This window comes from Periplaneta americana, chromosome 6 (genome assembly GCF_040183065.1).
Source record: "Periplaneta americana isolate PAMFEO1 chromosome 6, P.americana_PAMFEO1_priV1, whole genome shotgun sequence".
NCBI classification, from domain to species: domain Eukaryota; kingdom Metazoa; phylum Arthropoda; class Insecta; order Blattodea; family Blattidae; genus Periplaneta; species Periplaneta americana.
Window position 1 is genome coordinate 91960947 of NC_091122.1, and position 13669 is coordinate 91974615.

General features: G+C 38.8%; 1 protein-coding gene across 18 annotated transcripts in view; it reads left to right on the top strand.

Annotated features, from left to right (window-relative positions):
* Positions 1–13669, top strand: part of LOC138701496 (protein bric-a-brac 1-like) — a 354692-nt gene that overhangs the window by 125250 nt on the left and 215773 nt on the right. Inside the window, exon 1 of one of the 18 annotated variants that reach the window (XM_069828435.1) lies at positions 5948–6227. The exons of the other annotated variants lie outside the window; for them this stretch is intronic. Coding sequence (XP_069684536.1) covers positions 5963–6227 — 265 coding nt within the window. The 5' untranslated portion in view covers positions 5948–5962. Of the gene's footprint in view, positions 1–5947; positions 6228–13669 lie in introns of those variants that run through there. 18 annotated transcript variants of the gene reach the window in all.

Genomic DNA, 13669 nt, shown 5'->3' on the forward strand with positions numbered 1-13669 from the left:
TCATTCAGTCAATTTAAAATCAAAACTAACAAGTTACATTTCAGAATTTAAAGAAGATGGTTTATCAACTGACAATAAAATATTATTTTGTAATTTGTGTCAGTGTGCAGTATCATCTACACAAAAGTTCCTGGTGCAACAACACATTACAACTAGTAAACATCAGGCCAACAAACAACTAAATTCCAAGCAGAGACAATTGTTTTTAACACAACCAACAACATCGAATGTAAGATCTGAGTTTAACATCGACCTGTGCCGTTCTCTCATCTCTGCTGATATTCCTCTCTACAAACTAAAGAATAAGGTCTTCAGGGAATTCCTTGAAAAATATACTCAACATACAATCCCGGATGAGTCAACACTTAGGAAGACGTATGCTCCATCCATCTACGATGAGACAATACAGAAGATAAGAGATGAAATTAAAGATAGTTCAATTTGGGTTTCCATTGATGAGACTCCCGACAAAGAAGGTAGACTTGTTGGTAATGTAGTTATCGGTTTGTTAAGTGAACAATATTCTGAACGAATTCTTTTACATTGTGATGTTCTAGAAAAGTGCAATAACAAAACTATAGTTAAACTGTTCAACGAAGCTATGGGTATCCTGTGGCCAAAGGGTATTATGTACGATAATGTGTTATTCTTTATTAGCGATGCTGCCCCTTATATGGTCAAAGCTGGACAAGCATTATCTGTTGTATATCCTAAATTGACTCATTTTACTTGTGTGGCGCATGCATTTCATCGTGTGGCAGAAGTGGTCAGAGACAATTTCCCTAAAGTAGATTTGTTGATTTCATCAGTGAAAAAAGTATTTCTCAAAGCTCCCAGTAGAGTTAACGTGTTGAAAGAAATGTACCCTGAAATTCCATTGCCACCAAAGCCAATTTTAACTAGATGGGGTACATGGCTAGAAGCAGTTGAATATTATGCCGAACATATAGACTCTATTAACAATGTTCTCCTTGCATTGGACTCTGAAGATGCAGTCTCAATTGATACTGCGAAAACAGTTACCTGTGACATAAGTGTGAAGAATGACTTAGCTCACATTCAGCATACATTTTCATGCATCATAAAAACGCTCAAAAGTCTCCAAAATAGGCACCTTTCACTATCTGAAAGTTTTGAAATTATAAATAGTACTGTGGAACAACTGAATCGTGGTAGAGGTAAAGTTGCAGATGCAGTAAGAGCTAAGGTGGACACTGTACTTTCAAAAAACCCTGGATATGAAGAACTACAAAAGGTTGTTGCTGTGATGAGTGGTGAATCAACAGTGAAGATTAACTTGGACTTATCCCCAGCAGACATTGTGAAATTGAATTATGTACCAGTTACTTCTTGTGACGTCGAACGCTCTTTTAGTCAGTATAAATCTATCCTCAGAGACAATAGAAGAAGATTCACTTCTCAGCACTTGAAAGAAATGTTTGTAACCTATTGTTATGGTAACAGACAATAAAAATTGTGTTTTGTTGAAACTACATTGGAAGATAAGGTACGTCCATTATATTTTTTGTTTAGTTTGATTAAAATGTACCAATATTTAACGTACATAGTCATTTTTTTATAATTTTAAGTCCATATTTAATTCCATATTTTGGTAAAAATAACTACATATATATTTACATATTTCATATATTTTTAGTCCATATAAATCCGTTCCCTGGTAATTACATTACAGGCTTATTACTAAAGGTAAGCATATGATATTTGGTGCAATGATTTATTATATCTTCATGAAATTTTAGGAAATGTTTTTGGAATTTTAGATACAGCTATAGTTGCCATATAGGCTTAGCTTTACTGATAGAAATCTTAGCTGTTTGAGATGAAATTTTGTTGAGCGTTAAGCGTTACATTTTATACTATTTTAAAAATTGTATTACAATACGAATTTTAGAAATCTGAAGATAAGATGTGATAAAAATAAAAGGGGGACGCAATGCGTTCAGTGTAGTTTCAGTTTGATTTGTTATCATGCTAAGTGCCAATGATAAGTGCTAGATGACTTAATTGCAAGAATTGTGACAGAAGAAGAAACATGGCTTCACCATTTTGGACCGGAGACAGAGGCAAATAATGGAGTGGCATCATGCAAATTCACCAAAGAAATATAAATTCAAAAGTGCACCTTCAACAGGAAAAGTTATGGCTACTGTGTTTACCGATTCAGAAGGACTCTTGCTTGTGGACATCACGCCACACGGAACCACCATTAATTCTGACGCATATGTGGCAACTCTCAAGAAACTTCATGCTTAACTGAGTCTTGTTCGACTACACCGGGAGAAGCAGGATGTTCTGCTATTGCACGATAACGCACAGCCATATGTCAGTCACAAGACCACAGACCAGATCAGAAAATTCGGATAGACAACACTGAAACACCCGCCTTACAGTCCTGAACTGGCACCGTGCGATTACCATCTCTTTGGTAAACTGAAGGATCCCTTGGCGGAACGAGGTTAGAAGATGACTCCCTTGTGCACGCTGCTAAAGAGTGGCTCAGACGTGTTGGTCCAGACTTTTACCGTGCTGGTCTACAGGCTCTCATTCCTAGGTTACGTAAGGCAGTTGAAAGGGACGGGGATTATGTGCAAAAGTGATATTTTGTTCCTGAATGATGTATCTACATTCTGTGAAAATAGCAAAGCTGTAGGATAGAAATATAATTTTTAAACAAATGTTATGTATTACTTTTGGAGATATCCTAGTAATATAGGCTATAGTAAAGTCCGTAATAAAAGTGTTCACCCTTTCAGGGCAAGGAAGATCCGTTTTCAATTTCAATTTTTACTTTGATTTCATTCTTATTATATGTTGATATGAATATTAGACGGAATTACTATGTTTGAAGTCTTGTAACAATAAATGAGAATTTAATTTGACTTTAATGAATTTTTCCACAATTCTTCTACCTCTCACGAAATTACCAAGGTTATCACGAAATAACCAACCTTTTAGCTTAAGTTGTAAAAGTGGTTTTTGGCACTTGTTCAAGAACGTGTCCAATCTTTTATGTCTCCAGATTTGTACAGCAAATTATCGTCTTTTAGATGAAAAAAATCGGAATAATGATATATTTACACATTTGCATTTTAAATTAAGTTTCATGAAATTATCACGAAATTACCAATGTTTACCCTATTATTGGTGGTTCATTCGCGCGAAACATTTATGGGCGTGGTAAAACACAGCACAGTATAAGCAGGTCAGTGTTGAAAATGGACGTGCATTTAAAAATAATATAGGCCTAATAAATATAATTATTGTAGAAGTAAAAAAAATTGTAAATTATAAATACAAATATCAAGTCATAAATTATTCATTAATCATTATTATGATTGAGTTCTCCTATGGTGGACTCTTCATTCCGTATTCTTTCAAGTTTAGAATGTCTAGCTGAACACCTTAAGTAATCAATATTTCAATGTATATACTGTATATAGAGTGAACCGTAAGTAATGTAATTAATTTCATGAGTGTATTCTATGAAATACTTCAAACAAAAGAGTTTAATACAATTTTGCTCGTTTTTGCTTCCTTTTCGAGATAAAAAATTGTTTTATATGAAACATTTCATAGCGTGTTTTTGGGTGAGCCTTGATTGAATACCAAATATGCTTGGTCAGTTTAAAAGAGCAGTGTATTATGATAAATCATTGAAATAATTTTAATTTCGTCCTTTAAACGTGCAGAAATTTGATCCGAACAAACGTAACTTTGTTAAATTGCTTTGCAGAACGAACAATTATACATTTATATAGTATATTATGAAGGAGTCTGTTTGAAAAATGCAGTGCTGTTTCTCGAATGACAGGCTGGAGTAATTCTTCAGACAACTTGTACAATGCCAGCTGTATTTAAAGGTTATCACATACTGTATTTACTTATATTTAATAACTTCATCCCTAAACTTGAACTTTTATTTTGTAGCTCTTAGGAATAATTTTATTAGATCCATTGAAAGTAGTTATAAAAAACTGGGAAAATAGAGGCATATAGGTAGGCCACATGCGGAGACTCAATAAGGATAAAAAAATGCGCGGGTGAAATTTACTGGAGAAAAAAAAGTTGACAGAAGAAAAAATCGATTAATTGAACGAGATCCTTGTACAGTTCTTTTATTATATATCTGCCGGTGAGTGACCGATAAATTTCAAATTGCTTATCTTAGTCGTGGGCGTCAGAGCATTAAAAAGCATTGCGAACTTCTCTCTCTTCCTCCCTACCGCAAACGTGACGTTACACAGAGGCAGAGATATAATACAAGATCTGTAGACGAGGCGAGCGAGCTGGGCAAAACATCTTAAACATGGGAAGAACAGAACTAAGTCGCTGAAACCGTAATAATTGTAGTACACTAATCCGAAAAGGCCACATTAGAGAACAATATGTCTATTTGCTGTTACATTTATCTTTCAATAAGCTGTTCACTGCTGATTTTCGCCCATACGAAGCCAGTCGTTGCCCAGGGTGCGCCATAGGGGCTGGTCTACGCTACACTTACCATGAGATTGTAATAAAGATTTGTTCGAATATAATGGGAAGTACTCGTATTTTATGTGAATCTGAAGTTTAAAGTATTCTCTTTTACGCCAGGAAGGCCCATATGAGTAGAACTCCATGCTTTCATGACCTCGGCACTAGGATGGGGTGGTGTGATCAGCCCGACGACGACCACATTAACTTCACTCATATAAGTTATAAATTAAGTTCTGTCTTTAAAATGCTTTTGCGTGTAATGCAAAAAATGAAAGAGGTGTATTCATTTGGATGCCAGTTTCTTTTGTGTACGTATTTCTTTGTTAATGTTAAGTAAATACAATAAAATCATAGTTTAGTATATACAGTTGCGAAGCTCAATACTTACTAAATATGCAAACATAGACAGTTGAAATATGCATCCATAGATAGTTGCTAGCCACCAGGATCGCTACTATTGCCTCATCACAGACTCTTTCCCTAGCAGACGATAAAATGTATTGTACTTTTGATATCGTGTTCTTTTGAAAAATTAACACCTTCCTTCCACTATTGAAATACGAAATACATAAGGTTTATATATTATTTTCATAAAGTATATATTATATTTTATAAACTCACCTTCCTGGATCTTTCAAAAGGATAACTCTGACCTCTTTTTCTTAGAATTTATAGTGCAACAAACGTCTCCTTGTCCCATATTATTACTCAAATTATTGTATGTTAGCCATTTACAGTTATTACAACCGATAACGAACATTTCACAGTTTACACAACTTTTCACAACAATGCGAAATACGGCACAGTCAATGCCTTTTCGATCTAGACCAGGCCGTAATATATGTTCGGGTTTTCTATTTCAGTGTATGGAGCTCTCTATTCTTCCTAGTACACACAGCGCTCCAAGCGGCTAGCAACTATCGCAAGAAATGCAAAAAATCACCCCAAGCTTCGCGACTGTATATACTAGACTGTGATAAAATGCAAGCAATTACTAATAACAGCTGAATTGCTACGAGGCGCATTAAACTAATGAGATAATATGTGCCATCTTCATGACATTCATTGTTTTGAAATGCATCTTTCGTCGAGCCAAGTTCTTGGCGAGGTGTTACAAAAACACATAAACATTTGAAGTTCAGTGATTAAGTCGTTTTGTATGCATGAGTATTAAGATAGTATGGAACTTCTGGTTGATATTGTATTTCTTAGATTATAGACAATTCGTTCAGTGATCGGGAAAGTATGCGTGCTGAATGCCGCTTCATGGAAGAAATGTGTACCATCAATTTATTATGACTGCTCTTCAAAAACCCGAGTTTCCTATCTCTGATCTTCGTGAACGCGGTTCAGATAACCTGCAAGCGAATGCGGGCGGAGCTTCTCCCCACCCCCAGTCGGGCCGGGTCAGGCAGGCGTCGGGCGGGCGGGCTCGCTGACTGAGCAAGCAGTCCGGATCACAGTGATGGAGAGCTTGGAGAGCCCGCAGCTGTTGGACCCCGCCAAGGCCGAGGTTCTGCGCCTGTTGGACGAGGGCCGCCTGGTCACTGCCCGGCATCACCGCTCTGCCGTTAGCAGCGTGTGGACCCGCTTCTCGCTACTCGTGCGGCCCGGCTCGGGCCAGGCCGTAGGCTTCGTGCAGTGCAGCGGCTGTCGGGCCGTTCTGCGCTATGACAGCCACCGCACCGGCACGTCCTCACTCAAGCGCCATCGCTGCATCCTGCGCATCGGTAAGATTCGGCTGAAGTAAAGAGATTTGCGGACATCGGTATTAAGTCTCGTTTACCGTACTATTTCTCCATAGTAAACTCTATAAGTGTATATTCTCATTCGGTATCAACGCTCTAGTGGGGCTAGATACCTTGTTCGCTAGATTCCATTAATGCCGTCTCATTCCTTTGTCGCATACTGACAGTGAAAATCCGTATTCGACCCCCATACCTACTGTACACTGCTCTGCCGTGTGTATTCTGGTTTTCAGTGATGTTGATGCTATAGTAGTAGCTGTACAATTGGAGCACGTTTGCGATGTATGCCAACATTTCAGAGGTGCAGCGGTACATCACTGCTCTTAGAAATGGTTGTCTTTGTGTGTTTTATATACATGCTAGGAGGGGAATGAAGTACTGACTGTAAACAGAATTTCAAAATGTGACGGCATTAATGGAATTGAAATTGATTGTAAACTAGATTCCATTAATGCCGTTTCGTTCTTTAGTCGTACTGACAACTAAACTGCATCTTTTACCACCACCCCTACCGTGCACGTGCGTCTTCACTCGCCTGTATTGTGTATTTCGGTTTTCAGTGGTGTTCATGCTAAAGTGAACACAAAACAAGTCTGAGCATGAGATAAGCCAAGAATACTGCTGAATGTTGCCAGAGAGACACAGCAAGAGCGACAGAGGCGGAAGATATTAGCTGTCATCTCTGTCCCAGACTGTACATTTTGTGCGTGCAAAAAAAAAAAATAAAAAGGCATTGTTGCAGCAATCCCAGTGGGCAGAATAGCGGTCGCGTCTGACCCCGCTTCATTTTCGTACTTCTGTATTCATTTTAGAATAGTGGCTATGCAGTCATCACTGGTTTGCAATGTATGGCAATATTTCAGAGGTGCAGCGGCATGCTACTGCTCGTAGAAATAACTCTGTGTTGTGTAACATAAATACATACATACTAGCATAGCAGTGCGAGGGGGATGAAGTACTGATGTAAATACAACTTCTAAACGTGACGGTATTAATGGAATACGTCAGTATTCGAGTAGTCAGGAGTATGTTCGTCGGATGGTGAAGGAATTTCGATTTTTTTTAGTTGGTTATTTAACGACGCTGTATAAACTACGAGGTTATTTAGTTTCGATGAGACTGGTGATGGCGAGATGAGGCCGAGGATTCGCCATAGATTACCTGGCCTTAACCTTACGGTTGGGGAAAACTTCGGAAAAAACCAGGTAATCAGCGGGGATCGAACCCGCGCCCGAGCGCAACTTCAGACCGGCAGGCAAGCGCCTTAACCGACTGAGCCACGCCGGTGGATCAGGAATTTCGATATACACTTCCAAGGTATAGCTTAGGCCTAAATGTTATCAGCTCTATTGAACGAAGAGTAACAGAAAACTTGTTTAGTAAGTTATTTTACGACGCTTTATCAACATCTCAGGTTATTTAGCGTCTGAATGAGATGAAGGTGATAATGCCGGTGAAATGAGTCCAGGGTCCAGCACCTAAAGTTACCCAGCATTTGCTCATATTGAGTTGAGGGAAAACCCCGGAAAAAACCTCAACCAGGTAACTTGCCCCGACCGGGAATCGAACCCGGGCCACCTGGTTTCGCGGCCAGACGTGCTAGCCGTTACTCCACAGGTGTGGACAGAAAACTTGTTAAATAATCAGTACCGTACTTACACAAGCTATTCTAGAAATGTTACAACAGTATTATACGACAAAATGTGTACTGATATTTTTACAAGACGAATATGCCACTATAACTCCTCAGCGGGTCGATGTTTATGAAACAGGAATTCTAGTGCAGTGCACTGCCACGCATCATTGTTCTTCATCCGTCTCGCATACAAACGTTTTGCTCTGCACTGGCTCGGGCTGTAAAGAAACGCAAATTATTTTTTCCGTGAATTATTTAGGCCTACTGATTTTAAAAAAATGCGGAGATTTTAATGCATGCAAGATTATAATATGTCCACCCAGCACCCATCTGTAACAGTAGACTACCGTGCTGTAAGTTATTGTTTAGTTCGACTTCCTATTTCGTAACGGCATTTGTCTCTTCTCTGCTGTGTCATAGATACAGAGCATTGATTATATGTTTTACCTGGAAGATTGGGAGATTACTCCTTCTCTTGCTCCTACTGCTGTGATGATCTCTCGCAGTTGTTCCTGACCCCTGTGGCCCCTGGCCTCACTTTATCTGCTAGCCTGCTAACGTTAGTAAAATAAATAAGTACAGTGGCTCAAAGTGAAACTCGTACAGTGAACTACCAAACGATATGCAATATAATAAATAAGTACAGCCATTAAACTAAACAATACTTACAGTTTATAATACTACTCAATATGACAATTATACAATACATATTTAAGATTTACATCCTGCAGAAATACTGAAAAAAAATAAATATTTGGATGCAAATTGAACGTTTTCTGTCTCAAAATAAAACTCGTACACACTCTGACTATAACAAAATAAAATAATCTTTTACCACAGTAAAAAGTGAAAATATGCTACAACTTTGATTTATTAATATTTTGTTGGAAATCCTTTATTATTGATAACTTTTTGCAATCTTTTTGGAATAGATTTTACCAAATTTTCACAATAAGATACAGGAATCTTCGACCATTCTTCTAATATAGCTTTCTTCAACTCTTTTTTATGGAGTGCTGCTGTATTTTAGCTTTCAATTCAGACCATAATGTTCTATTACATTTATGACTGGTGACTGGAGTAGGGTTTCTAACACTTTGGGGCAGTTGTAAAGAAGCCAAGTGCGTACTTTCAGAGCCTTATATTTCGGATCATTATCCTTATAAAATTTGAATGTGTTATTTATCCCTAGTTTATGTGTACTGGGTTTCACATTCTTTTTTAAAATGTCTAAATATACATTCTGGTCCATGGTCTCTTCAATGAACTCCAAATTACCGACCCCACTAGCAGCCATACAATCCCATATCATAATTGATCCTCCGCCGTGTTTCATAGAGGGACTTATATTTTTTTTCTTGGAATTCCGTATTCGGCTTACGCCACACACAAACCCTCCCATCTGAACCAAAAAGGTTTATCTTACTCTCATCAGTAAATAGAACCGTTTTCCAAAACTTAAAATCCTTATTTATATGCTCCTTAGCAGACTGTATTCTTCTCCTCCTATTGACCTCGCTAACGAACGGTTTCTTCCTCGCTACTCGGCCGTAGTGGTTGTGTTTTCTCAATACATTTCTAATTGTTTCAGGGTTACATTTCTTCCCTGAACACTTTTCAGTCTCTAAAGCCAACTTAGGTGCAGGTAACTTTGGATTAGCCTTCACTTTGTTGAGTAACCAACGTTCATCCCCACTACTAAAGATTTTACTGCAGCTCTCTCTTTGTTTACTACTGTTTTTCATTCTTCAAAACGTTTTACAACATCCTGCACTGTGGAATGCGAGCTTATCACTAACCTGAGTGTATCTCTTAAAGACTTGCTCTGTTGATGGTGATGTATGATCACCTCACGTTCAGCTATAGAACTCTGCCCTTTTTGACGGCCCATAGTAGTCTTAAACAAGTAGTTCTCTCTCGGACTAGCACCTCTACACGGGAGCCAAACTTGAGTACGAATGAGGGATTAACATTGTGTGTTCTGTATTTATTTCCTTTATGAGTGTAGTGTACGAGTTTTACTTTGATCCTGGATTTCTGCGAAGACAAATACGTTATTTAGTTTACTTTTAATGTGCTCTTCTATAAAAGTAGTGTTTTTAATGTACAATCTTCAATATTGAAGGCATTAGAAAATGCAGATTTCTGTCCAGTGAATCAACATATTCAGTCTTCACCGCACTGAATACTAATTAATACTACATTGTATGAGTTTTATTTTGAGCCACTGTAGCTCATTTTGTTCCTAATTCTGTACTTATCCGTCTCTTTCCAAGCTAATCTTGGGTTTCGGGTCTGGTTCAGATCGAGTCGGGCCGTGCCTGGCTTGACCTAAGAATTTCGGCCCGTACAGACCTCTTTATAGTTAGCGACCATGCGGAGGGGAATATGGATTCAAATGATGTCAAATAGTAAATTTATTTAATAGTTTTCGGTTGCCTGGTTACCATGCCTGTCTCTGGACTTACGTATCACTGGTTCAGATTCCACCTGTGATTATTTTTAAGCCCAAGAAAAACCAAAGCGCTGCTTGCGCTGAATCAGTAATAAAATTAAAAATCGTTGGTCCAATGGATGAATGCATTGAAGGTAAGAGGGTGGAACAAACCCACGTACACTTAGATCATGCCTACTGCGCTACCGGCAGAACTTAATTTGACTTGGGCAAGAATGACCAGGAAGTTTTTGCCTGGAGTTCTCTCATTCATGATGCGCCTTAAATCGACGAAACCAACACCACAGCGTTCCTTCTCTTGGGAAGCTATGTCATGGATTTTTATTGTCATTAACTTATTACACTTGTGAAAGAGTGTTTTCCTCATGAATAAAGATGAACAAAGACAAAATTCTTTATAGTGAGGTTCGCCGTAACACTGTTTTCAAGTTTTTGTATCAGACGTAAACTACTGTACTACGGCGGTTTGGAGACCTCCAGTACCCCAGTAGTGAGAGTGTGCGAACATGTCGGTTCAAAAATCTGATCGGTCTGCAGGTAACGATAGGCGCAGTAGCGGCCTGCGGTTATAAAGGTTGGCAGTTCTGCATGAAAAATAATGTATTTAGCAAACGCATGCTGTTTATTGCATCTAAATCGGATAACGCGTGTAATTACAGCTCCTTCACGAAGTTGACTGTGCACCCGAAATTGTACTCCAACGATCCGCGCGCCCTACCCACCTCGTGGGCTACACCTCTCCCACCTGGCACAACTATAGTATAGAATTCTTTAGTTGGCAGAGAAATTTAGACAGAGAAAGATATATTTCTTACCTCTCACTCACTCACTCAGTGGCTGACCGGACATCTGCGGGGGGGATGGTGGCAAGAGACAGACACTCTTCATAAACTATTTGTATGTGCAGTGGCGGATTCTTCTACTTCTACTTCCATGTTGTCGTCACCGTCATCGTCATCACTATCAGAGTCTAAACTTATTACGAAACGATCCACCTCTTTGTCAATCCCTTTCCCAATAAAAAATCCTCTTCCTTTTTAACATGATCACACGCATTTTTCCAATTCTCTGGCGTGAACTTGGACAACGCTCCTTCAAATAATTGTATGACCACTGGATTTGAAAGATACATTATGTTTAGCGACATCATTTGTCACTTGTGCCCAGATGAGCTCAATGACACTAAAATTACAGTGGTATGCCGGTGTGGTTCACTTTGAGCTGAGGTATCCAGTTCGTACCTTAACATTTTCTCCTTTTTAAAATTTTATTATGTCGTACAATACGATTTTTGTCGCCTTTGGGTCGTACTTATGTTGTTCTGACGTAACCAAGACTGCATGTCTGATTTAGAAGATTCAAAAGTGGGAGCTGTACAGAATGTAAGAGGCGTTGTCCATTACAATGATGCTGTTTTGTGGAATGTTCGGAAGGAGTTTCTTTTCGAACCAATGTTTGAAATTAACGGCGTTCATTTCTTGACTTAATGCACAATAATAAATCGTCCCCCTTTTCCTAAGGGCACGTTCAGAGGAATGTCACCATCGTCACAAATCCAAATTTTGCTTTTCGTGTGATTAATGTTTATCCATGTTTGGTCTAGGTAAACGATAGGGCGGCCGGTTATTCGTAAGTCGCGCATCCTCCTTAAGAAATGGAATCGCTTAGCAATTATGTCGGGTTTCTCTGTCAGAAGCTTCCGTCCGAAGTTATTCTTAGCTTAACGGAAATTAAGTTTTTTTAGTCTTTACCGCACCGAACATTTGCTGCCATAAAATAACCCAGACTTAGCGAGAGCATCACGAATATCTTCCACACTCGGACTAAAATCAGTCTTATACAAGGAGTAAATCTGTCTCTTGATGGCGGCCGCAGTGAATGAGTCTATACTGGTTTTCGTGGGAGTTCTTTTCGGCCGCTTTTTGCCCGGACTTGACACTTTTTTTCCTGATTCATCTGCTTCTCTCTTTTCATTTAGGATACGGTAAACAGTGCGTTCAGATACTCCACACGCAACAGCAGTTCGCTTTGCTACTTCGACTATGTTTATTGTAAGGTTTCCGACTTTCAAGGCATCATATTCCTCTACGAAAAACTTATGTCCATTGCACACTATTTCCCTGGCGTCAGACTGCAGTGGCTTTCCTCTTGTTCCTACACCAAGAATCACAAACACTAGGACAAGTAGGCCTAATATAAAGCACGATACTTCTAACATTATAATTATAAAATTATTATAAGGGCCTTCTCAAACTACACTGAAAAATGTTGTTAAAACATAGTTGTAATAATATCCACCACTGACAACCTTTCCAGATGTCCTGGTGAGGGAGGGGGAGGAAAGAAAGAGGAAATGCTGTTCTACAAGTCTCTGTGTCATAGGGTTAGTTCAACTCACCCTCCCTGACCCTTCCCAAGACATCAGGTAGCTCTGCCAACATAGACCTTCCCAAGTATAGTTACGTAGTGGAGATGTGCCCCACACATTGATATTGTCGGACCATCGGATCTGTGCCCCTTCAGCGCTGTCGTCGTTCTTGGAAAAATTAACGCCTGTACTCACTCCATTCCACCCGCTTTCCTCCCACCACGTTAAACAGCAGGCCACGAACCTTGCCGAATAGGGATGTTGCCAAACTTCCGTCAAACGGTATCATAAATAACTGGTCTTCCATGCTACAATATCCTTTCTTTCAATCAAAATACATCTTGTATTTCTACATTTTTTAAACCTAAATCCCATGTCTCGAATCACTTTCCGTAGTTTTTCTCTCCAACCTTGGAAATTATTGCTTCTCTCGCAAGCTTCAGTAATTTCTTCAATGTTGAAACTTCTTTCTGCACGATATAAAATTCTTGTATCTTCCTTCTTAAAATACATCGGTTCATATCATCTACAAAAACAATTAAAGGTTAACTTGGTCTGTTCTTCCCTGGTGATACTAGCTTTTCATCTCCTGCACAGACTCCCTCTCTCCTGATTTTCTTTATTAGGCGCTCTGTGTGTCTATATAAATTACATAAAAACGTTGTATTATATCAGTATTAGTTAAGTAATTTGGATACGTAATCAATTGAAATAAAATAAGCCTCACCTGTGATATCAGTTGCTCTTTTCGTTGCCTGATTTATAGGAAACAGATATTGACCTGTTTGTTTCTCTTCATCGCAAAATGCTATTACGTACTTGTTTAATAATATTTTTTCCACCACTCCGTGCTACAGTATTCATGTTGAGTTGACAACACTGGACTGCAAGTGCAAATAAACTGTCCCGCAAGAAGGCCAAAAATTGTGAATAGTGGGGGAGAGAAAGGGAGAGAGATAGAAAAG